The sequence below is a fragment of the Trichoplusia ni genome, chromosome 23 (assembly GCF_003590095.1).
Source record: "Trichoplusia ni isolate ovarian cell line Hi5 chromosome 23, tn1, whole genome shotgun sequence".
In the NCBI taxonomy this organism is placed as follows: Eukaryota; Metazoa; Arthropoda; class Insecta; order Lepidoptera; family Noctuidae; genus Trichoplusia; species Trichoplusia ni.
This window is the reverse complement of record NC_039500.1, coordinates 5,350,074-5,372,413: the sequence shown is the minus strand read 5'-3', so window position 1 is coordinate 5,372,413 and position 22,340 is coordinate 5,350,074. Positions and strand designations below refer to the sequence as shown.

Here is a 22,340-nt window from a genome sequence, read left to right as displayed (position 1 = left end):
TTGTACCAAATTTTGAGCGTTTAAACATTTATGATTTGAAATCCTTAAAATTGTACCAACATTGTACCAAATTGTACTGCAAATAAATTTATTTCACTTTATTGGAAAAGAGCTATTAGCCTATTTAATCTATGTCGGAACATATTTGTCAAATAAACATATGTCATTCATTATTACAATGACAAAAACACAAACATTCGTAATTGGTGCGCTTTCCTCTAAAAAATAAATAAACAATCAAGTAAATAAGAATACAATCAGTACATATTCGTTAACAAAAGGGTCAGATATTTTGCAGTATAAGCGATATAATATTCAATCATTAAAACACCCAAAACGATGGGTACCGAAAAATCTAACATGATGGACTCGAAACTACAAAATATAATGAAAATGGAAGAATATAATGCTATTGTAGAGGATTTCAATAAACTAACATCGTACAGCCGAATGTCTGAAAATGAATTAAAGAAGAAATATAAACAGTAAATAATGTTTGAATATGGTATTGAAAAAAATTGCATATGTAATTCTCTCTTTTCAAAGTAGAGTCGTTTCCGTTTCAGTATATCACCCTCCACTCTTGGCAGCATCATATCATTATTAGTACAGAGATCAATGAAACATAGCTACAGGAAGTCTCCGATAATCTCCAGTAAATACCAAGAATTCTATGAAGGTCTGATGAGGGAGAAAAATAAAGAAAATGTAATATTACAGTTAAGTATCTGTCAAACGTAATATGCCTTTTTATCAATTATTATCCTTTAATTTATGCATATTCATGTTTCATGTCAATATTTATTTTATCCTACCACAAGACTCAAGATAATTCTGTGTTTTTAACTAAAACTATTTAAATGATTATGACTTAAAATCTGGAACAACAACATAGTTTTGAATAGCTTTATCTACATTTTGAATAATAGAGTTTATTTTAAAAATAAAGAGAAAAGGTTTTTCACTGAAATATATACAACTATTATATTTACAGGCTATCTGACTGCCAAGGAATAAGTCCAGCACTATTTGCAAGGTCCCTCCTTCAAGGTGTGTACTCTGACTCATCTATGGCCAAGAAATGCATCAAAGACACAACTTTAATTGAAGACAAGGACTTAGCATACCAAGTTTTCATGGTAAAACCCGATAAAATCTCTCAACTATGTTTTTTTTTAATACATTCAAGTTCATTGCATCTTAGTTATGATTTTACTTTCTTTTCAGGGTATCATTAATGACAACCAGTATGGCCCATATGCAGACATTATAAAACAGTAAGCTAATTTTTTTTTGTCTCATTAACTTAATAATTAGATTATGTCTCTATAGATATTATAATTTATTAATTTTCATCATACAATTTCAGATCTATAGGATTGGAATATGAGTTAAGATTGGAAAGAGAATTGAGATTAATGAACATTACATTTTCTGATGAAAATGTACTGCGGTCAAGAGGATATGATAAAACACCAGATTTCAAGTTAGATGTGCCAATAGCTGTGGATGGTTTCATTGTAAATTGGGTTGAAAGTAAAGCGCTATTTGGAGATGATGAAAACCACTCAGGTTATTTAAAGGAACAGCTTTCATGTTACTGGAATAGATTTGGACCAGGACTAGTCATATATTGGTTTGGATACCTGGAAACTTTAGATTCTACCCCTGAGGTCAATAGCATGTTTATATTAAGAACTAGCTTTCCTGATAAAAGTAGTATTACTCAGTATAAAATGGATGATTAGTCTGTAAGAGAATATTATGGAATAAATATTATAATAAATAACTAAAATGCTTTATTTAAATTTTAATTTTAAGTGTCTCAACAAACCACATCAAATATTTTATTGCCATTACCCTCCATTCTAGATCAATTTGTGAAAATGCGTAAAAGTAATGCTTTACGAGTTCGTGGTACAGTCGGCGATCAATAAGATTTCCAGTGGTGGGTAAAATTAGTGTTTAGTATGTTTTCAATAAAATCATTTTGTTACCTCAGAAGATCATACTAGTTCATTAAATTTAATTGTGCGTAGTTGCTTTAAAAAGTTAAAATTGTATAAACCTACTTCTGTAGCAGACACTTAAATACCTACTAGGCAGGGCTTACTCATTACCCTCCATCGACTAAACCACCCCCCCGCCATTCCCAACCTAATTTTCAGAATGCTGCTGATTTGAAAACAGCTCTATAGAAATACTCGTGACAGTTGTAACTGTCAAATTTGTCCTGCCATCTACAAAAATCTGAAGCAGTCTCCGACGGTAGCAATTTTTTTTTTCATTTAATAAATTTAAGGCAAACCCACATTCTTTAAATTGAGATGTCTGTTTGTTCTTTTTCAATTTACAGCAACATTTGGTTGTCGCGTTTAAATTATTTTGCAAATATTGCTGAATAAAGTTTTTATCTGGCAGATTGTCAACTGGGTACTGGCAACTCTCTAAACGTAATGGTCAATATAGTTTAACCTTGTGCATGAACAATTCTAAGATTTGTACATTAAAAAACCACAATTTATCGTACCAGACGTGATTAGGGACTATTCAATATGGTCGTAGGGGCATTTCCAATTGCAAAACTATCAGCTTTACTGATTAAACAAATAAGTAAACCTATTGCAAATGTTTGCAAAGAACGAGCCAAAAATAATCCTTTTTTCAGGACTTATGTTTGTATGCCTCCAGCCCAATGTAAGTTTGTTTATTATTCATACATTTACCCTGACAATATGGTCATTTTTATTGCAATAAATTTGTAACTTCGGTAAACGTTTTGTGTCGTAACCAATGAAAAGTATAATATTTTGGTAGATGCTGTCATGTCCCTTAGTTGAAAACCCGATCTCCTAAATAACCCAATATTTTCGCAGTTTATAACTGGTGTGAAGTTAAAGCAAAAATGTGGATTCTAAACTTGGGCAAGCCTGTGAACATACCAGTTCTCAGTCAAGAAATGGCCATAGAACTTGGAGCCAACCTTCTTGGTGAATCAGTTATTTTCGTTATTGGTGCTGGTCTCTTATTGTTTGAATACAACAGGTAATTTAAATGCATATTACAAAAATGTATGTCAATTAACAGTAAATGAACAAAATACTTTAATAATGTTGCAATAATTACAGGCAGAGTAAAAAGGAAAGTGCAAAGGAAGCCAAGAGAGAAGAAGAATCCAAACACATTGCTGATACAATCACTGATTTGTACTTCACTGTTCAAAGACAGCAAACACAACTTAGAGAAATGGAGAGAATTATTTATTCTATTAGTAAGATTCCACTTGACATGCTTATAAACTATGTTTAAGAAACATGTACAATTGTAACATTCAATTACTTTGCTTTCAGGTGGACAGAAACCAACAGTTCCACCTCCTACCCTTCCCAAGGAACCACCAGTGTTGGCCCCACCAGCAATAGCTCCTCCGCAACCAACAAAACCTGAGTGTGTTAATTATGATAGATATGACAGTGTGATTGTAACAGCTACGCCTTACCCTAACAATGGTTTGATACTTCAGTCTCTAAACTATATCCAAATGGATGCCTTTAGTTCTCTATTCCCCAACAACCACAGTAATAATGTGTTAGTTGAGGAAAAGAATACCAAAACTGAAGAAAAAGCATTTAATCCTAAAAGAGAATCTGCAATTCTTTCAGAAGCGTTACACAACATAGAAAATAATTTTAGAAGTTTGTTTTAAATTCTGTGATAACTGTATATACCAACTTGCAGTATAAGAAAGTGTTTACAGTAGATGTTTCAGCTAATTTTTTTGAGAACTTTTCTTTATGTTTACTGAATCAAGGAAAATGTAAATGTAACTGCAAAAGTATATTATATTGTATTTTTTTTTGTAATATGGGGCAGTATTTATGTGAGACAGACTTAGTAAGTAATTTATTGAATATTTTGTATTGTTATGTATATAGCCAGTATGTACACATATACATTTCTCCATATAAAAGGATAGATATATATTGTATTCTATGTCACAAACAACATTTGAATTGGCTGCTTTTAGGAAGCGTTTTGTACTTGTCATTATTGGTACTAAGTTTGTTTTTGTATATTTTAGCATTTAAGTACCTGAATATATTACAACTGTTTAACAGAAATAAAGTAGGCATCAAGCAGTAAGTAAACACATGAGTATTATTTCTTGTTTATTAGTCAAGCCATTCTTTCATATAATTACAATCCTGGGGTGTGATGAGACCTGTGGAGGCACACTTGTATATGAGAGGACACACTCCACATGGCACCTGCACAAGCCCTGGAGCTGGTATAAGGGGCTCTATAGCGCGGTATACTTTGCTGCCATCAGGGTATACACTGCTCTCAGCCTTCCCATCATACACCAAAGTATTTAAGATGGTGATAACATCTTCTACATCAAGTTGAACCTGAAATGTAAATGAAATTAACACAATAAGATTAATTAATACTCATATCTATACATTTAAGGGGACTTTATTATTATATGCATTTTGTTTTGTTGAACATGCTTTGTTGTTACTTAAAACATGCTAAATGTTATTTTTGAAGTAGCTTACAATTACATGATGAGTTATGTATTTAAGTAATTATTATGTTGTTAGAATAAAAACCAAAAATTATGTTGACTTACTTTACTTATACCCAGGTCTGTAATATATTTCTGTACTTCAGCAGCTGTGGCGTATGTCTGGGTCCTGCCAACAATGGGCCCCCGGGGGTTGTTTTTCATTTTCTCAGACCTTTGACTTAGGAATCTGTAGCACTGAACATTGAGTATGTCTACAAACTCAGATTCAAAATCTTGGTCTTGGTACCAAGCTCCTCCTGATATAGACCTGTCTGGTTCCAAATTGTACAGCATGTAGACCTTTTTCTTGGAAGCCTGAGAGTAAATGATTTGATGAATAAACCACACCTCGTTGGTAAAACAAGCTGCTGCATATCCGAATGTGCAGTTAGTAAATGGAAAAAGATAAGAAACCACTTTAGGATTGTAGTTATTATTATTTGCAAGTACTTAGAAATTACTAATAACTAACTTTAGAGGCTAAATTAGATTTGATATACTTTTAAACACTTTGTTTAATTGCATTACTTACATTGACACATTTTACAGCTTTAATGAGCTTCTTGCTCTCTAGATTTTTTAATACTTTAGTCAGTTGTGTATTAGCCAGGTTTGACCGGACTCTGATGTCTCGTATCCATATACCTTTATTGCCAGCCTCTTCAATTAAATTAAATACAACCTTTTCTTCATTATCCGCTCCTTTTACGGCTTGTTTACTAGTTTGAGCTTTTATTCTGAATATGGAAACAATAGTCATAATTAGTGTGTAACATAGCAATGTTCTTATTAGCATTTAACACTAAAATTATTTTAACAAGCATAAATATGTTACCGATAAATCAACACTCCGTTTTGATTAAATAAGTCAAAATATTCTTGCTGTAATAGTTCATTGATAGCAGTAACCAAGTCAGCCGAAGATATTTCTGGTATTGCGGCAGTGATATCCTTATGCGATATTCCTTTTGGATTTTTCTTAGCAACATTTAATATTTTTTCTTTCAGTTGTTCGTCTGTTTTTACGCTCATTTTAAGAATTTGTATTATAATGATCTAAAATTCAGTGAATATTTGACCAGCACACATGAAGATAAGATGTAAACATTGTTTGACATTGACAATATGACATGTGTATAACTTTGACAGTTCTATGGATTATCACAGATATTTGTCCTAAAAATAATAGTCTGTGGGGACCACAGGTGGTGACATTGTATGACAGATTAACACTGCTACCAACATGTTAACTTGAATGTCATGTTTGGAATATTTATTATTATTTATTTGTTGTTACAAAATAATCAAAACAGTTGGGTCAGACAAACAAAACTACTGATAAAATGAAAAAGTTATCATTAAAAACGATGATTTTCTTTCTATTGAGTGGTTTGGCCGTCATATATATGTATTCGCAAATAAGTAATACTAAAAAGAGTGCACCGGACAAACGGCCGCAACAATCGAAGTAAGTTAAGCTTATTACTGATATCTAACGGAAATTATTATGAAACGAACAAGATAACAACAAAAAAACTTTTTTTTAAGGTACATGATTAAAAACGACAACGGTGAGGTTGAACGTGTAGTATTATCATTCGTAGTTTGCGACTCCAGATTTAACGAATCTTTGAACGTCGTGAAATCTGCATTGTTGTTTACGCGAGTACGAATACATTTCGTAATTTTCGCCGATGACAGCTTAAGACCAAAATTCAATGAAACATTAACAAAGTATAAACAGTTGACAAACAATCAATTGGATTTTGAGTTACACAAAGTAACATTTCCTAAGGAACATGAAAAGGATTGGATGAATTTGTTTAGCAAATGTGCAGCCCAACGTTTATTTATACCTGTAAGTTTGTTATATTCTTTTAAAAAAATGTTCTTTACATTGTAAAGTAATAAATGTAATGTTGAAATGAGAATGGCAAAGTTAATTTTTATAGATCATTTTTTGAGAATTCAGTTCATTGTTAATGTTCATTTCAGAAACTGATACCTCACATAGATGCCATGATATACGTGGACACGGACACCTTATTCCTGGGCCCTGTCGAAGAGCTCTGGCAGTTCTTCACCAAGTTCAACAGCATACAGATATCTGCCATGACATTAGAAGATGATAACCCCAACATCTCATGGTATCCAAGATTTGCTAAACATCCATTTTATGGAAAATATGGTAGGTACCTTCTAAATACAAATAAATGTTTTTAATAATCTTCCCATCATATCATATGATCAGATAAGTAGATATCTTAATATTGTTTGAAATAATGTTGAATTCATAACAAATGGAGTATCCATGTTTAAGGCTCTTAAAAAGTTATATCTCTAAAACTTTTTTATAAAGCAATAATAAAGATAACTTCATCAAATAATAATTTGCCAGTTATATATCAGTTGTCTATTTGCTTTCAGCATTTATTAATAAATGCTTGAATAAAATAATTGTAAGATTGTTAACCTTTTAAGTGGAAAATCGAATTAAGTTCAGTAATACCTTTTGGTTTGCATATCATTAACTTCTGATTAGGTGATTCTGAAGTTCTGTGTTCATTGAAATTTTAATGATTATTAGATTATACAATTGGTACTTTGAATTTTTAATATATTTAGATTAACTTGAATTAAAATAAAATGCAAATATTTAAGCAAGGCCAGATCTTATCATCAAATAAAATAAATGTTAGAACTGTTGCTATTAAATTAATAATATAATAAAGCAACTTAAGGATTGAATTAAAACTGATAAAGCTTGAATTTAAAATCACTAACATTTATCATATTTTTGTGGTTTTAGCTAAATATTAGGATGATTAGGATGAGTAACAACATATAATAATGTTTTATGGTATTTAAATGTATTTTTATTTAAAATTTCAGGGCTTAATTCAGGTGTAATGTTGATGAATTTGACTCGCATGAGATCTTTTGGCTGGGTGGATTATGTGACACCAATTATGTTGAAATGGAAACTATACATACCATGGGGTGACCAGGTATGTTTTCTCACTTAATTATGGATAGGTTTGTGTACATGCAGGGCAGAGGACATACATTTGTTTCTAAAATAGTGCCACTAAAACTTCATACATATATACTTTAAATATTTGGTTATATTATGTCAGTGATTTGTGCTTTTATAGTTGAAAGTATGTCAGAAATATAAAAGTCAATTTAACAAGAAGATTAGTGTAACTTGTAAGCAAAGTCTGAGTGTTATTTAAATTCTGCTAAAGTGTCTGCAATAAATAGGAATACCTACATGTCAGTTTCTCAGACTGTAGTATGCTCCACAGGATATAATAAACATAATATTCCATTACCACGAGAGTGCGGTGCACGTGTTGTCGTGTCGCTACAACTACCGCTCGGACCAGTGCATGTACGGTGACGCCTGCGCTGACGCCACCTCGCGCGGCATCTTCCTGCTACACGGCAGCCGCAAGGCCTTCCACAACAATAAGCAACCGGCTTTCCAGGTATTTGTACATCATTATTATTTATTTTTGCCTGAATATCGGTAAAAAGCAGTTTTCAATTAAAATGTAAAATTTATTTTATTTGAAACCCTATTTTAAGTTACGAGGCAGTTGTGTTTTGCACAGATTCTGTTTTGCACCATGAAATAAAGTAATTTGAGACAGTGGTTTGCCCTCATAGCTTTGAAAACATTTGCCCAGGGTGTGATCACCAATGTTTGACTGTTTCTCGTAGCAAAATATTGATATTAAAGTATCAATATTATACTAAATATAATTTTATGGTATGTTTTTCAGGCAGTGTTTCAAGCAATCGACGAATATGTAGTTGGCACCGACCCTTCACATTCTCTCCTCAAGAATATGGACAGGTACTTCTCCCAGGCGCCCCCGTCCAACTGCGGTAATCAAAAGGACGCTTTCTTTAGAGTACCGACCAGAACATTAGGTAACTTATACCCAGTTCCTGACAGATAGTCTTGAACTCTCTCAGCAAGTAGGTATAGGGTTAAATGTATCTAATTATATTATTATCAGGGTTTTACTTTATTAACGTCTGTTATGTCACAAATTAGACTATAAACATCTAAGTTATTTATTTTTATAGCACAAATATATAAAAGACGCACTTTAATAATGTATGTAATAATCTATGTGAAGCCGAAGTATTATTATTCTTAATCAAGACAGTAGCTGTCTGTTCTGTGGTCTAAAATGAGTAGAATTTCAAAATACTGTGCAGTATTTATTCTGTCTCAAAGCCAAAGTACTCACACAAGCACTCATTTAAAGTTAGAATATAAGAAAGTTGACATGAACATGAGATTTAAATGGTATCTATAAGCCTGCCCAAATAATGAAATGAAACTTATAAAATTTTAAATTACGAAAGAATAAGGATTGTAATTATAATGTTACCCTTTAATAGTATTTAAACTCTTATCATAATTATTGTATTTATTGCTGTTGGTAATACTATGTATAGACTTGTCACCGGTAGTGGCGCTGGCATGTCCGTATGGATTGAGGAGCCACTTTCGATTTAAAAAGGAAGCTCGCTCCCTTATTTAGTAGGAAAGTAAATAATTTTGTAGACCGAATTCTGAAATTTGTAGTATAATATGTCTAAAGTTATGTAACTGTGAATGTGGCTCCTCAATCCAAACATCTGAATTGAGGAGCCACCTGAAACACGGAAAGTATTCCATGTATATTTTTGAAAATTTTGTATCATTTAGTAGCAATTGTGTATAGTGTCTACTAAAAATTTGAGCCCAGTACTGTTTATATTCAAGAATATACAATACTTTTAATGTGGCTCCTCGATCTATACACAAGAGCATGAATTGCCATGAAAGTTATTGGTCAATTTATATTCCACTCTAAAGACATTTAGTAGTAAGTGTGTTCGAATTTGTAGTATATGGACAAAGTAGTAGACTGAGCGAATTTAATAAATAAATGCATTTCATTTGGCTCCTCAATCGTGACGTCTGCATAATAAATAATTGACTGTACCTACCTGAGATCAAAACGGAATAAAATACCAGAGACACTAACATTTAGTATAAACGGTCTACTAAATACATATGCACAGATCAACATTGTATATGTTCGGTATCTGAAAAACAAATCACTTCTAAATATTCCTTACGAATTCACTATTTAGGGTGACCATGTTATATGAATTAAACTAGGATGATTCATTTTTGAAATTTAATTTTTCGACAATATTCGGTACAAAGACTCTTCATAGGTTTAGGATACTTAGTATCTAGTCAATTTCGACATAAGTTAAAGAATGAATTAATATTGGTTGGTCGGTGCTTTTATGAATTTTACAGTGAGAATCATAGTCATCATAACAAAACATCTCATCATTCGCTGGGTAGTGACATTTATAGTGACCCATTCCAGCTTCGCTAATCGCAGGGATAAATTCTATAACGCCTATTAAAGTATATAAGCTACTTGAAATCATTATAGTTTCTGGTACCTCGTTTATTCTAAACCTCGTAGAAACATTTAGTTCAAATGACACTGTTTTTGATACAGTATATTTACACACTGTTTGGTGGTTACAAGATGTGCAAACGTTATTTTCTTCTACAATACAAATTGCATCTTCTAAACTTTGGATTCCAAAAACATACCGAATATTGTCGAAAAATTAAATTTCAAAAATGAATCATCCTAGTTTAATTCATATAACATGGTCACCCTAAATAGTGAATTCGTAAGGAATATTTAGAAGTGATTTGTTTTTCAGATACCGAACATATACAATGTTGATCTGTGCATATGTATTTAGTAGACCGTTTATACTAAATGTTAGTGTCTCTGGTATTTTATTCCGTTTTGATCTCAGGTAGGTACAGTCAATTATTTATTATGCAGACGTCACGATTGAGGAGCCAAATGAAATGCATTTATTTATTAAATTCGCTCAGTCTACTACTTTGTCCATATACTACAAATTCGAACACACTTACTACTAAATGTCTTTAGAGTGGAATATAAATTGACCAATAACTTTCATGGCAATTCATGCTCTTGTGTATAGATCGAGGAGCCACATTAAAAGTATTGTATATTCTTGAATATAAACAGTACTGGGCTCAAATTTTTAGTAGACACTATACACAATTGCTACTAAATGATACAAAATTTTCAAAAATATACATGGAATACTTTCCGTGTTTCAGGTGGCTCCTCAATTCAGATGTTTGGATTGAGGAGCCACATTCACAGTTACATAACTTTAGACATATTATACTACAAATTTCAGAATTCGGTCTACAAAATTATTTACTTTCCTACTAAATAAGGGGGCGAGCTTCCTTTTTAAATCGAAAGTGGCTCCTCAATCCATACGGACATGCGCTGGCATCGCTGTCTGACGCCGAAGAAACCGAAAAAAATGCATAAATTATTCCGAGAATAGCAACATAATAATAAAATCAATTTACATATCGTTTGAATAATCATAAAAAAACGAATCAAACAATAATATTTCGAATATGGCCTTGAAGTGTCATTTTAACTTGACCTTTTCTGGTGACTTCACTGACTGTGTTTTGCAGAATAAATAATATTCCAAAGGTCGTGCTCGTTTGTTTAACAATTATATTGCCGATGCCCAATAACTATTGATTTCAACTAATATTATAATCTAAAAAATACTAAATAAGTAAGTTTTTAAGGACAAGAGATTTTTTAAGGATATAGGAGAGACGACGGTTTTGTGCACCTGCACTTTAAATTGCAGCCAGTCCTAATAGCTTAACTTTATAGGTATAAAAACCCAAGAACAGTTTCAGTGTCTGATTAATTGCAAATCGAAATGTCCGCACGTATTGAAATTGTGTTGCCTTTTCCTAATATTCTCTCGTCGTAACAACAACTGTACGACTTGTACATAAGGTTTAATTTGCAGAAATATACAAATTTAACAATTAAGCTTGTTCAATGAACCAGTCTATATAAGTTGTACCTCCTGTAAAGATCAAATTGACATTGAGTTGAACTCAATTAATGACCATATAAAAACGCTTGCTGGTTGGTTAATTAAAAACTATCAATTAATTTCTGTCCAATATTAAGTTTCCCGGACGATCGCAGAATGTTATTGATGTGATCTTGATAAAAAAAAACAAACTGCAAATTGTTACCGAACGTTAGTCTAGCGTATTATAAGGCCAGTGGGCTGAATGGAACAAACTAAAATATTAAATAAAATACTTATTCTATAACGAGGAAACCTGCTCTCTTTTTCGTTTCCTAAGGTAAAGTTGTCACAATTGATGTGTCGTTTATTGTACTTATGTGTATTTAATTAAGTTGTTTTGTACCAATTTGATATTTTAATAGTATTAAATCTGCCTCATAATGTTAAGTTAATTATTTTACTTTTATATTTCAATCAATTATATTTTTACATTAGCATGTGTTTTTTTACTGTCTTTATCAGTTTTAAGTTTGTGATTTCGCTTCAGGTACCCGTAGCCCAGCGTTTGTATACATACATCTTGCAAGATAACAATGACAGAAAATTTAACTAAAAGTGCTTTCACTCAATTTTCATTCGGTATTTACTACTTCCAAAGTTAAAAGAATACACTTGGACATTGTGGGTAAATAACTTAATAACCAAAGGAATATCAAACATATAATTTATCACTTTTATTACAATCGCTTACATCTTAACAATTCCACGAATGACGAAATAAATTACACAATCTGTCATTTAGTAAACAGATACAGAATATGTTTGAAAAAGTGATTAAAAACCATTATTTATTTATTCATGGCATCGCCTGCATTACTAGAATTAAAATAACACATTTTGTGATTTACTTGTATACCACAGTTAAATGAGACTATTTGAACGGACTCCATGGCAAGTACTTCGATAAAATTCATTCAACATTGTCTCATTTAAATTCAAAAGAACATTACCTACTTGCTAATTTATATTAAACTATCTAAAAAGTAAGGTACACTTGGCTGTTTGTGTAAATTACGAGATTCTGGCGGGTACTTCGAAGCATATGATGTTTTCTTTGCTGTCTGCTTTCTTCGCCAGCGCCCAGTGTACTCGCACAGGTATCGAGGGATAGAAGTCTAGGATAGGGAAAGAGTCTTTGTAGGTGTATTTAGTTCCACTCTGAAGGGGACAGGAAGCTTTGTCACCGTTCTCCAAGAAGATCTTATCGCAAATCGGTTGTCCGTCGACTCCGACAAACGGCAACGGTACACCAAACACCTCCGCACTGACTTGGTTGACCACACTTTGGATTTCTTCCTCTGCAACACATTTAAAATTTAGTCAATAAGTCATTATTTGCAATGCATAACGCTAAAAAGTAGAAACGATTATGCTTAACCGCAGACAAACTGTACAAACATTTAGTGCGGCTCTGTAATAAGCTATATATGAATATTGTAAGAAGTAAGTAGGTACTTAATAAATTAAAAAACAGACTACTAAAACATTGAACAAATATTCGTCTCATGCGAAAGTCGAATCTACATCATATTGTAGAGGGCGTGAACTACTCCGCTATCTGAACGGTTAAATCTCAGACTCGAAGTGTAGGGGTCACTTGAATTAAGGTAACTATTTATTTCCTCATTTAATATTAAAAATGGTTGCATGTAGGTAATGTTAGTCTTGTCGTATACCAATTGTACATAGGTACATAAGAAATGTTCTGCAGTGTGTGTCTAAACATATATGCAGACCGATTTTTGAATCAGTCGATCGATTCTCGTTACCAACCGACGTTCCTCAAGCTTGAATTTAGATATCAAGACAAATTGTATAGCTCTCTTGTACCTGGTGTGAATGTGATAGTGATTTCTTGCTTGGTCCCTTTCTTGAGGCGGCACGGTAGTTTCTTGCATGACAGCAACTGCACACTGTCACTGAGGTTTTCTAAGTTTTGACCTGGAAACAAACAGCGAACAGTTTATTCCAAGTCCAAAGAATTACTGTGGGATTATGAAACTATGTTTACGTTTTCTGCTGCGTTGAAAGTAAAAATGTAGCATCAAAACAACAAACACAAGGAAGCAATGAATATCGACTATTCATACAAAAAAAAAACTGGATGCAAGTGATAACCATAAGGAAGTCATTGGGTGTGACCCTGGTCTTGACATTGAATACAAACGAGTGTTAAGTAATAAACAAATAAAAGTATTATTAGGTAAAGTTACCGGCCAGTTGTCGAAACTCGAAAATCACAGTTGTGAGATGAGATGATCATGCAGATTACCACGCTGTTTGTGTGAGGTGAGTTCGCTTATTCCCAGTAAATTGGACGGATGTTAGTAAATCTCAATCGCTAACCTACAATTAGGACTACCCGGCTTTTGTCAAGGTTTTTCGTTAAGACTACCCTTTGTTATAGTTTTATTCTGAAAATATGAAGAGTACCGGCCATTTTGATAACATATCCTGTGTCCAGCTAAGCTATGACACTCCTAGTTTTTGCGACTCTCTATTATATGCTTGGGGCCGATGTTTCCGTTCTGTGCCGAATAAAAATCAGCATGACCTACAGATATTTGTCTCGAGGTAAGCTAATAATAGTTTGTGTTAAAGGTTAAAATTTTATATTTACCAAATAGGTATGGTTATTAGTTGGTAGATAAACATTCAAGATCCCCAGTTGCCTGTTTTGTTCTAACAGGCTATAATTTAAGCCCATACTAGTAAGAACGCTGACTTAAAAAGTGAAATATATAAAACGACCAAAGAAATTAAGGAAATCTGGAATCCTGAATCTGAATCCTACTTATTTGCAAGTTTATACAAGCAGTGGGCATGTGTGAAAGTATCAAAGTGTAGTTATTTATAGCGGCCCCAATTCCGCTATTGACAATTGCTGAGGAATGAATGTAAATTGGATTAAAATGACACTATTCGTGTTGACCTATTCATTTTTCCAACAAAACAATTTTAAAGTCACTGTCAATACAATGGATTTCCAATTATTGTGTTTGAAAATTAGGATTGAGGAAATGGAGCCCTGTTTGTCATTACTAAACGTCTTTGTTCGACGACCTCCGTGGTCGAGTGGCGTACGCACCGGTTTCAAGGTGTCGCTAGCTCTGAGGTCCCCGGGTTCGATCCCCGGTCGGGTCAATGTAAAAAATTTCACATTTCTACATTGCCTCGGGTCTGGGTGTTTGTGGTACCTTCGTTGTATCTGAATTCCATAACACAAGTGCTTGAGCAACTTACTTTGGGTTCAGAACAATTGTATGTGATGTTGTCCGCATTTTATTTATTTATTTATTTGTTGCAGGTAAATCTTTGCCCGAACAGCTGTGCTCCGATTTGGCAGTTTGTTGATATCTGTTTGTGTTTTTGTAAACATCTACATCTTACTCAAGAAGGTCACGGCTTGAATTCGCGATCTATATTGAGTGTTACCCAATCCGTGCCTACTTGTCTGTCGGTGCTGCGTAATCAAAGTGGTTGAAGTGGGACGGAACCGGCTGATAATGTTGCCCAATTAACTCTAGAGTAGACGTAACGGACTCTGATATTTACAAATGCATTCAAAATAATGTCGTTGCCTCTTCTTGTTGGTATGTATACTTACTAAAAAAAGTGCGCACCTAATTAACGAATTAAATATTAAACCTTAGGTGTTTACCTTAACACTTCATTAGGTACCTACCTATGTATAAATACAGAAACTCATAACATTTTTCTGTAATGTCCATAGTCCATACAAATACTTATAATTTATCTAACAATTGGACAATATGCTTCATAACTCAATCAACGATAAATAATAATAGTTTATTATTTAAACGAGCTAATTATATTAAATCAATGTTAATTGAACAATGTCGTGGTTGTCGTAATGTGGGACAAGTTATCGTGCTTGTAAGTAAGTAAGATAATGAGGCTATTCACTTGACAGAATTGTTAATGTTGCCAAAACAATTACATACCCATTTATAAATGAATTACCCACTTGGGTAGGTTAGTAAATAAGTGATAATTCTAAAAATCAAGAACAAGTGACTATAATGTCAGTAAGTTATTGTGATCTGATTCATATAGAGTTCAACTTTTCTCTAAGAAAATATTGCAGTTAATATATTAGGTTTTCTAAATAAATGATTTGTTTGTTTTCACCTTTGCCATTGTCTTTTAATAATACTAAATATAGTACATAAAATAACTTGGAAAAGTCTCATGGGTACCTACTTTGCCTGCATTGGGAACGAACCTGCACCTTGTGCATCATATGAATCCATACAGAGAGTAATAGTTCTTGTCCAATTTATGTTTAACAAGCTGTTGCTCGCCTAGATGCCAGTTATAGCTCCAAAATAATTACCCTCCTTCAAAGAAGTCGGATAGAAATAGCCTATCAGTTAGTGTGAACTATAATCAAACCAAAACTGATCGAAATAAGTCCAGACGATTGAGCGTGAAGAGGAAACAAACACACACAAACTTTCGCATTTATAATATAAATGTGACCCATTAGAAGAAACCTTTGTTAATTTAAATCACAATCTTATAAAACATCTTTAAAGTTCTATGTCTACTCAGTATCCAGGTAGACGTACGCGTACCTTATATTACTATACGTATTATACTATCATGCGTTTCCAAGTTCACAAACTGTTTGTTAGATAATTCCTACCAGTTCGCATACTACAACAGCCTCCGCACCTAGATGTTCACGAAGTGGCGCGAGACTTGTCTGCATTACACGACACGTATAAAAATACATGGCTATGTAGGTTCTTTAAACATGTAAGTATAATCAGAACACTGTTTTTTTCCTTTCATTTGTTTGCTTCCTTGATACGCTTTCAGTTTTATGCGTCACCGGCCAGTTTTTACCAAAAAATCAAGCTAAAGGAGCTTGCATTCATAAATTCATGGCTCATTTAGCCAAGAGATACATTTTTGCGCCTACTGTTACTACTACTACGTACTTGTTTAGATTCTTTAAATTAATATGATATCAAGCAAAGGAGGTCCATTGTAAAAGGAAAAAATCTTGGATAACCGGTTTAATTTCACACACACATGTAATTGCATGTTATTTAAACAACTCGTCGCAAGTTTTGAAGGGCGTTTTTTTCCCGGCTTAAGAACAGACGTTATTAGTTAGTTGTATCTGTGGTTGTATTCAAACTACTTACTATAGATACCTATACATTTATGGACGTGCTAAAACCTCTATTGAGAGGTAATTTAATGTTTTTTATAGCTTAAAAAGGATAAAGACCAGTTTTATAGACACAGTGTTATGTATTCGTCATTACACTCTGCCTAACAAGTTTTGTAATAGTTTTAAGGATTTCTGCAGTCCACAATAACTTATGAATATCTGATTCTGGGATGATTATGATTGTGGGATATGGAAAGACTCTTCACGAAACATTTATTCAAAATAGAACTTTAAGTATGAAAAGGAGAATATCTGAACCCCGTTTTCTGGCGGCTGGCTACCCTGCAGAAATTATAAACAATAGATACAATAAAACAGGACTTAATTTCAGTGAGGTTTCTTCTTTTTTGAAGTAAAAACCATTACAATACATACATATACTAACTAATATGAAAACCAATTCATGGTGATAATACAAAGCTTTTATATTCACTGTGAACCGCGAAATCAATCAGGAGTTCTCTATTTCCTTATGCGATAATGGTGTGAATGTGAACGTGGTATTCAGTTCGACATGCTTTGGACACAGTTTACCAAATCAAATTGTCATTGAATCATCGAATTTACAATTAGATTGGTCTTAAATGGTACTACAAATGCGTCGAATTCAGAAGCACGGAACTATAAAGAACAAAGAGAGAATATTATAAGAACAATAGGCTTCGTCCCAGCAAAGTGCATCTCAACCGCTGACGTAGCTTAGGTAGCATATACAATAGTACGAAAATACCATGATGTTAGTATTAGTATTCAAGTCGTATCGCATTGGCGTATACGTGACAAGAAAATATGTATGACAAACTTGGTTTTTAATTAGCACGTTCTAGGAGGGAAATGAAATTTCACCTTTCTACAATTGGAAGCTGTAGACACACTAGGTACTATGATACTCTAGACATTCAAGAAATATGATTTAGATGTACTTTAATTTGACGGGATAAACAATATCAAAACCAAGAGGAAGCTAAAAAAAATGATATAACGTTTTTTAGTATAATTTCATAACAACTAAATCTTGTTATTTGACTGAAATTGTATAAACCATGCTCATTGATATTTGCTATAGTTTTACAACAAAGCGCCCAATTCTCCGCGCGCTAATAAACTTTTGTATGCGCAAGTTGTGTCACTTAAATCGTGCTCTGAATGTTAGTAGGTCTACACATACCATGATAAATATTTAAATAATAGACAGGTGTAGGCCAGAACAAAGATGTTTTACTCTCAGACCACTTGTTATCCAAGAAACATACATTAATTTATATTCAAAAGGAGATCTCATCTTTAAATTGGTATTTGAATAGGATAACATGCCGTGGCAGTTACGCGGTTACGTGATGATGACATACGTCTTTTTTATTTAAGAATAGTTCCCGAATGGGATCCACAGGATATAAGACCGTGGTAATCATTTTCGATAGTTTCTATTTAAGTGTCCCTTACAGTGTAAAATGATGATAGTGGCATCCGATGATTATGTCATCAATGTGAAGAGAAAAATGAGCATCTATTGTAATAAGTAAACAAGTTTATGATGTTTATGTGGTTCAAAAGGTGTGGTGGTATCAAAAGTTTTTAGGTTATCGATAACCTTTTGTTTTGTTTTTGGACATCAACCCAGGTCGAAGGCAAGGAGTGAGGATATTATGTAGGTCTTCCACGAACTAAAAATACCCCGGGCCCCTTTTACGGTTTTAGCCAGAGTCACGGGATCGCTCACGCATTACAAAAAAAGTAATTCAAATATCCGCCCGTATGATGTGCATAAAATAACATGTGAAACAAAAGGGCACACCCTGTGTTTTTAGTAGGCAAATGAAGTAAAAGTAAGACAGCAAAATTCAAAGTACTTCCCACTGCTTGTATCCTTCATCATATAAATATAATAAATATCCTTATGACTGTCAGTCTAAAGTAAAATACGTAGAGATTTTATAATTACGCATACGGATACGAAAATTAGCCTTGAAAGGGGAAAAAACCCTTAATCAATTCATGACGTTTTTGTACTATCTACTCGCAAGATGTGAGTAAGCCTGTTGCTGTAATTATAGTCTTGATGGCTAATTGCAGTTGGCACTGGACTAGTTAGCCGTGACCGTGGAAGCACAAGTACACAACTACTTGTAAATGTTCGCATATTCGCATCTTAACTACTGCTACCAGCTTCATCGATTCGTACTTTAACACATTTTTAATTGTATTGTGTAGACGGTTTTACAAACAGAAGGCTTAAGTATTCAATTTTCGACTGCGAATGTTAGTTTATTGGGTTGGCACGTCTGCAGGATGCAGTTGTTTAATTGTTTGGTCAAAGTAGAACATGATGAGATGTCGCCTGTTTCATCTCTAATGCTCTGTACTAAACTATAAGTATGTCTTAAACAAATCCAAGACTGCATTGTCGACTCATATCTCATTTACCGTGCGTAAGCGCAGATAATCTATCCGCGGTGCATTCCCGTTGACCATGATCCCCAATATAAGGCACGGACCGTAAAGAGTGTGTAGATGATGAAGTGTTTCTTGTGAATCTTTGTCTAAATGCTCTGTTTAAAATAGATGAAATGTTTTGACTACCTACACTGTTCACAAATGTAATGTCTTTTGAAAGATAAATCGATAACATCAAACGGTGTAATAACTCATTAAAACAACAATCAAAATAAGCTATAATTTTCCTCTTTGTTATAACCGCTGGCATGCTTATAATATAGTCAGATATCTAAAAGCATTATTAACCAATTAAATTGCTTGCTTGAAGTCAGAACTCCTTAGATCATCCGTAGTTTTACGATGTTGCATTCATAAGGACATATATAATATAATTTATTGCTAAAAATAAACAAGTCAGGCTAGATGCGCAAGAAACCAATTACAATAAATACTTAGTTCGAAGAAGTTTTACTACGTGGTAAAAGAGATCATAAATATTGGAAGGTAATCTTATTTTACATGCACCGTCTGCGTCAATTTTATAGCCTACCTTAAATCGAAAGTTAATCGAAAACGCCAACACAAAGCGAATCTTGCTATAGATACTTTTTCAGACCAATAATGTCGTTTAAATGTAGTTTGGGAAAAACGTTTTAAAATTCGAATTTAGTATGCCATACAAAGGTAAAGTTAATTCCTGGATTATAATGTTATTTTTTGTTTTTAAGCATCCCCTTTTCGTAATTGTAATTGAAAACAAAATGATGAAAATTATTTGTGTTATTATGTTCGCTTGCCGCAATGATAATTTACACCTGACAATGGACAATTTACACATACACGAGTTATTGATGGACACAGTCGATGGCCACTAATAATAAAAATAATTACCACACTGGCTGACTACCATCATCAAATCTAACGCGATATTAATTTTTGGCAGAACTTTTCTTGGGAATATTGTTGACAAATATGGTGGTTCAAAATTCCATATCAATTATTTCTTAGGTAACTAAAGAAGTTTTTAAATTCAGCTTTGTTCTGCAAAAATAGTTTTTATGCATGTGTACATAAATAGTAGAATTATTATCCAATTTACTTAAGTAAGTCGTCACATAATATAAGCACAAGTTGGAAACAAACAATACACAAGACTTAGTAAGTATCTCGTCATGTGTCACAATTAATTCTAACAAAGAAAGGCCATAGGTCAAACTAATAATGAAGTAGTGCACTTTGCTTAATCTGAGTAGGTACCGACGTAATACTGCGTTGTTATACGACAGAGCTAATCTCATTATACTTTGTACCAGTGTATTGTTTCATTTGTAAGTAATAACTATCTGTGACCTAAGAAAACTGTACACATCGTGCATACCCTGACTAGAGAGCCGCAAAGTTGTTTAACCTACATTACTACTTGTATCTTTTTTATTTTCAAAACTAATACAAAAAAAATACTCTTGGTAGGTATCAAATAGGCAAAGATTATTTCTGAACTCTTAAAAGGACCCTCATTGAGGTGGGTGGCAGGCAACACGGCATTATTAGGAAACAATAACAGTATGTTTACTGTGAACTCATTACAAGAAGAAAGCGGGTCGAGTTCTAATGGGCTTATGTAAAGCGAGGCTCACCTGGACATTGCTGCACGCTAGTGGCGGCGGCGGCCGCCAGCACGCAGAGCCACACGACTGTCCGGAGTGCCACCATTATTGCGTCTGTCGGGTTCGAGTGTCAGTGCCGGTGTCAGGCGAGCTGGAGGTGGACGGTCACGCTCGGACAATAGCGACGTCGCCGCGGAGCTGCTACACCGTGGTGTGTATCGCGGTAGTGCGGGAGAGGCGAGCGGGCGACTGAGCCGCGTCGGACAACACTCGACCAAACTACTAAGTTTAAAATAAGTTGCCGGCGATCGTGCCCGCCAATATATAGTGGGAGGCAGGTTCGTTATACTTACAGAGATGCCTCGCAGAATTTATGAGCTATGCAGATGAAGATAATGGGAGATATTGACAATCGATGTAATAAATAATCCTATGTAGTTATCTGTTGAATTCTGTTGCAAAAAATGCTCATGCTTGAATCCTTTGTTGGAGAATCTAAAAATTCACAAGAACGCTGTTTTTCGGATAAATGTATCGCAAAACCTGGTTTTTGGTAAACAAATAGCTTACCTAATAATACCTTATTAATGAATTAGTCATAAAAGGGTAGTATATAAGTAGTATTCTTTGTGGCATACATACGTCCGTGGTTAAAGAAGAGACATGTAATGATGCGTGGTGCGGATGTGGGGAATGGGGAAGTGAAAAGGTAAAGATACAAGTAGTTGTACGTAACTGATATGTGTATGTGAACATTGGAGAAACAGTGTAAACACGAAAGTTTTTTTAATTTTTTCGATAAATAGTACTCCTAGAAAGCACAATTACATTGGATATCAACTCGATTCGCCGATTTGATATTTCATAGAATAGTGTAATTTTCATCAGATTTCCATTAATTCATTGGCCGTTACAAGCAGTGGAATTTGGACCCAGATGCAAGAAATAGAAGGCCAATGATGTGACTGTTAGCTTAGCCACTTTTTGGGTTCAGGAATTTTAAGTCAAGTCTTCCATCCTCGACTCAAAAAGAAGTATTTAGATCAGTTCAGACATAATGCCAAACCCATGCTGAAATACTCCGCTTTATCAACAAGCTGATATATAGAGGAATTAATCTTAATGAGATTTTCAGAAAGCGGATTCGTTTCGCATAATTTAAGGTCTTGATCAAGTTAATAGAAGCATAATTATGAGAGCAGCATTATAATATACCTGCCAATTACTTAGATAGGCATAAAAGTAGTTTTTTGTGTCATGGTAAGCTTCATGAATAAAATGTTAATAAGGAGGTGAATATAAAACGACTGAGGTAGGTACCTTCTAAGCAGAACTTAGTTAATAAGTTCATGTTAAAATAACCGTGCGCAGTATCATGTTCCCTTTAAGAATTCGGACCCGAAGTTTTTAAGAAAGTAAAGGAAAAAAAATATTTAAACAATAGGGAACACTATACACATACCTACTAAAAAAAAACAAATTAATTATCTCCAATTTTTTGGAGCTGGTGTATAATCAAATC

At 33.6% G+C, this 22,340-nt stretch overlaps 5 protein-coding genes across 5 annotated transcripts; 3 read left to right on the top strand and 2 right to left on the bottom strand.

Annotated features, from left to right (window-relative positions):
- Positions 1-149: 149 nt before the first annotated feature.
- LOC113504767 (uncharacterized protein C15orf41 homolog) lies at positions 150-1,800 on the top strand. The gene is made up of 5 exons (XM_026887199.1): positions 150-485; positions 567-719; positions 995-1,139; positions 1,228-1,277; positions 1,370-1,800. Exons 1-5 carry the CDS (start codon positions 340-342, stop codon positions 1,746-1,748), a joined length of 873 nt encoding a protein of 290 aa, XP_026743000.1. The 5' UTR covers positions 150-339; the 3' UTR covers positions 1,749-1,800.
- A 518-nt stretch (positions 1,801-2,318) lies between these two features.
- Positions 2,319-4,148, top strand: LOC113504761 (putative OPA3-like protein CG13603). Its single transcript, XM_026887190.1, has 4 exons — positions 2,319-2,697; positions 2,877-3,045; positions 3,129-3,271; positions 3,351-4,148. The coding sequence occupies exons 1-4, from the start codon at positions 2,556-2,558 to the stop codon at positions 3,704-3,706; spliced, it is 810 nt and encodes a 269-aa protein (XP_026742991.1). The 5' UTR covers positions 2,319-2,555; the 3' UTR covers positions 3,707-4,148.
- Positions 4,149-4,156: 8 nt separating this feature from the next.
- On the bottom strand, positions 4,157-5,677 carry LOC113504760 (probable DNA-directed RNA polymerase III subunit RPC6). Its single transcript, XM_026887189.1, has 4 exons — positions 5,406-5,677; positions 5,103-5,307; positions 4,634-4,885; positions 4,157-4,409 (listed from the first exon to the last, which is right to left on the bottom strand). Exons 1-4 carry the CDS (start codon positions 5,600-5,602, stop codon positions 4,173-4,175), a joined length of 891 nt encoding a protein of 296 aa, XP_026742990.1. The 5' UTR covers positions 5,603-5,677; the 3' UTR covers positions 4,157-4,172.
- Positions 5,678-5,774: 97 nt separating this feature from the next.
- LOC113504759 (glucoside xylosyltransferase 1) lies at positions 5,775-9,067 on the top strand. The gene is made up of 6 exons (XM_026887188.1): positions 5,775-6,038; positions 6,119-6,428; positions 6,566-6,758; positions 7,463-7,578; positions 7,879-8,061; positions 8,359-9,067. The coding sequence occupies exons 1-6, from the start codon at positions 5,914-5,916 to the stop codon at positions 8,536-8,538; spliced, it is 1,107 nt and encodes a 368-aa protein (XP_026742989.1). The 5' UTR covers positions 5,775-5,913; the 3' UTR covers positions 8,539-9,067.
- A 3,148-nt stretch (positions 9,068-12,215) lies between these two features.
- LOC113504762 (NPC intracellular cholesterol transporter 2-like) lies at positions 12,216-21,103 on the bottom strand. The gene is made up of 3 exons (XM_026887191.1): positions 20,849-21,103; positions 13,400-13,510; positions 12,216-12,867 (listed from the first exon to the last, which is right to left on the bottom strand). Exons 1-3 carry the CDS (start codon positions 20,922-20,924, stop codon positions 12,581-12,583), a joined length of 474 nt encoding a protein of 157 aa, XP_026742992.1. The 5' UTR covers positions 20,925-21,103; the 3' UTR covers positions 12,216-12,580.
- Between the last annotated feature and the right edge of the window lie 1,237 nt (positions 21,104-22,340).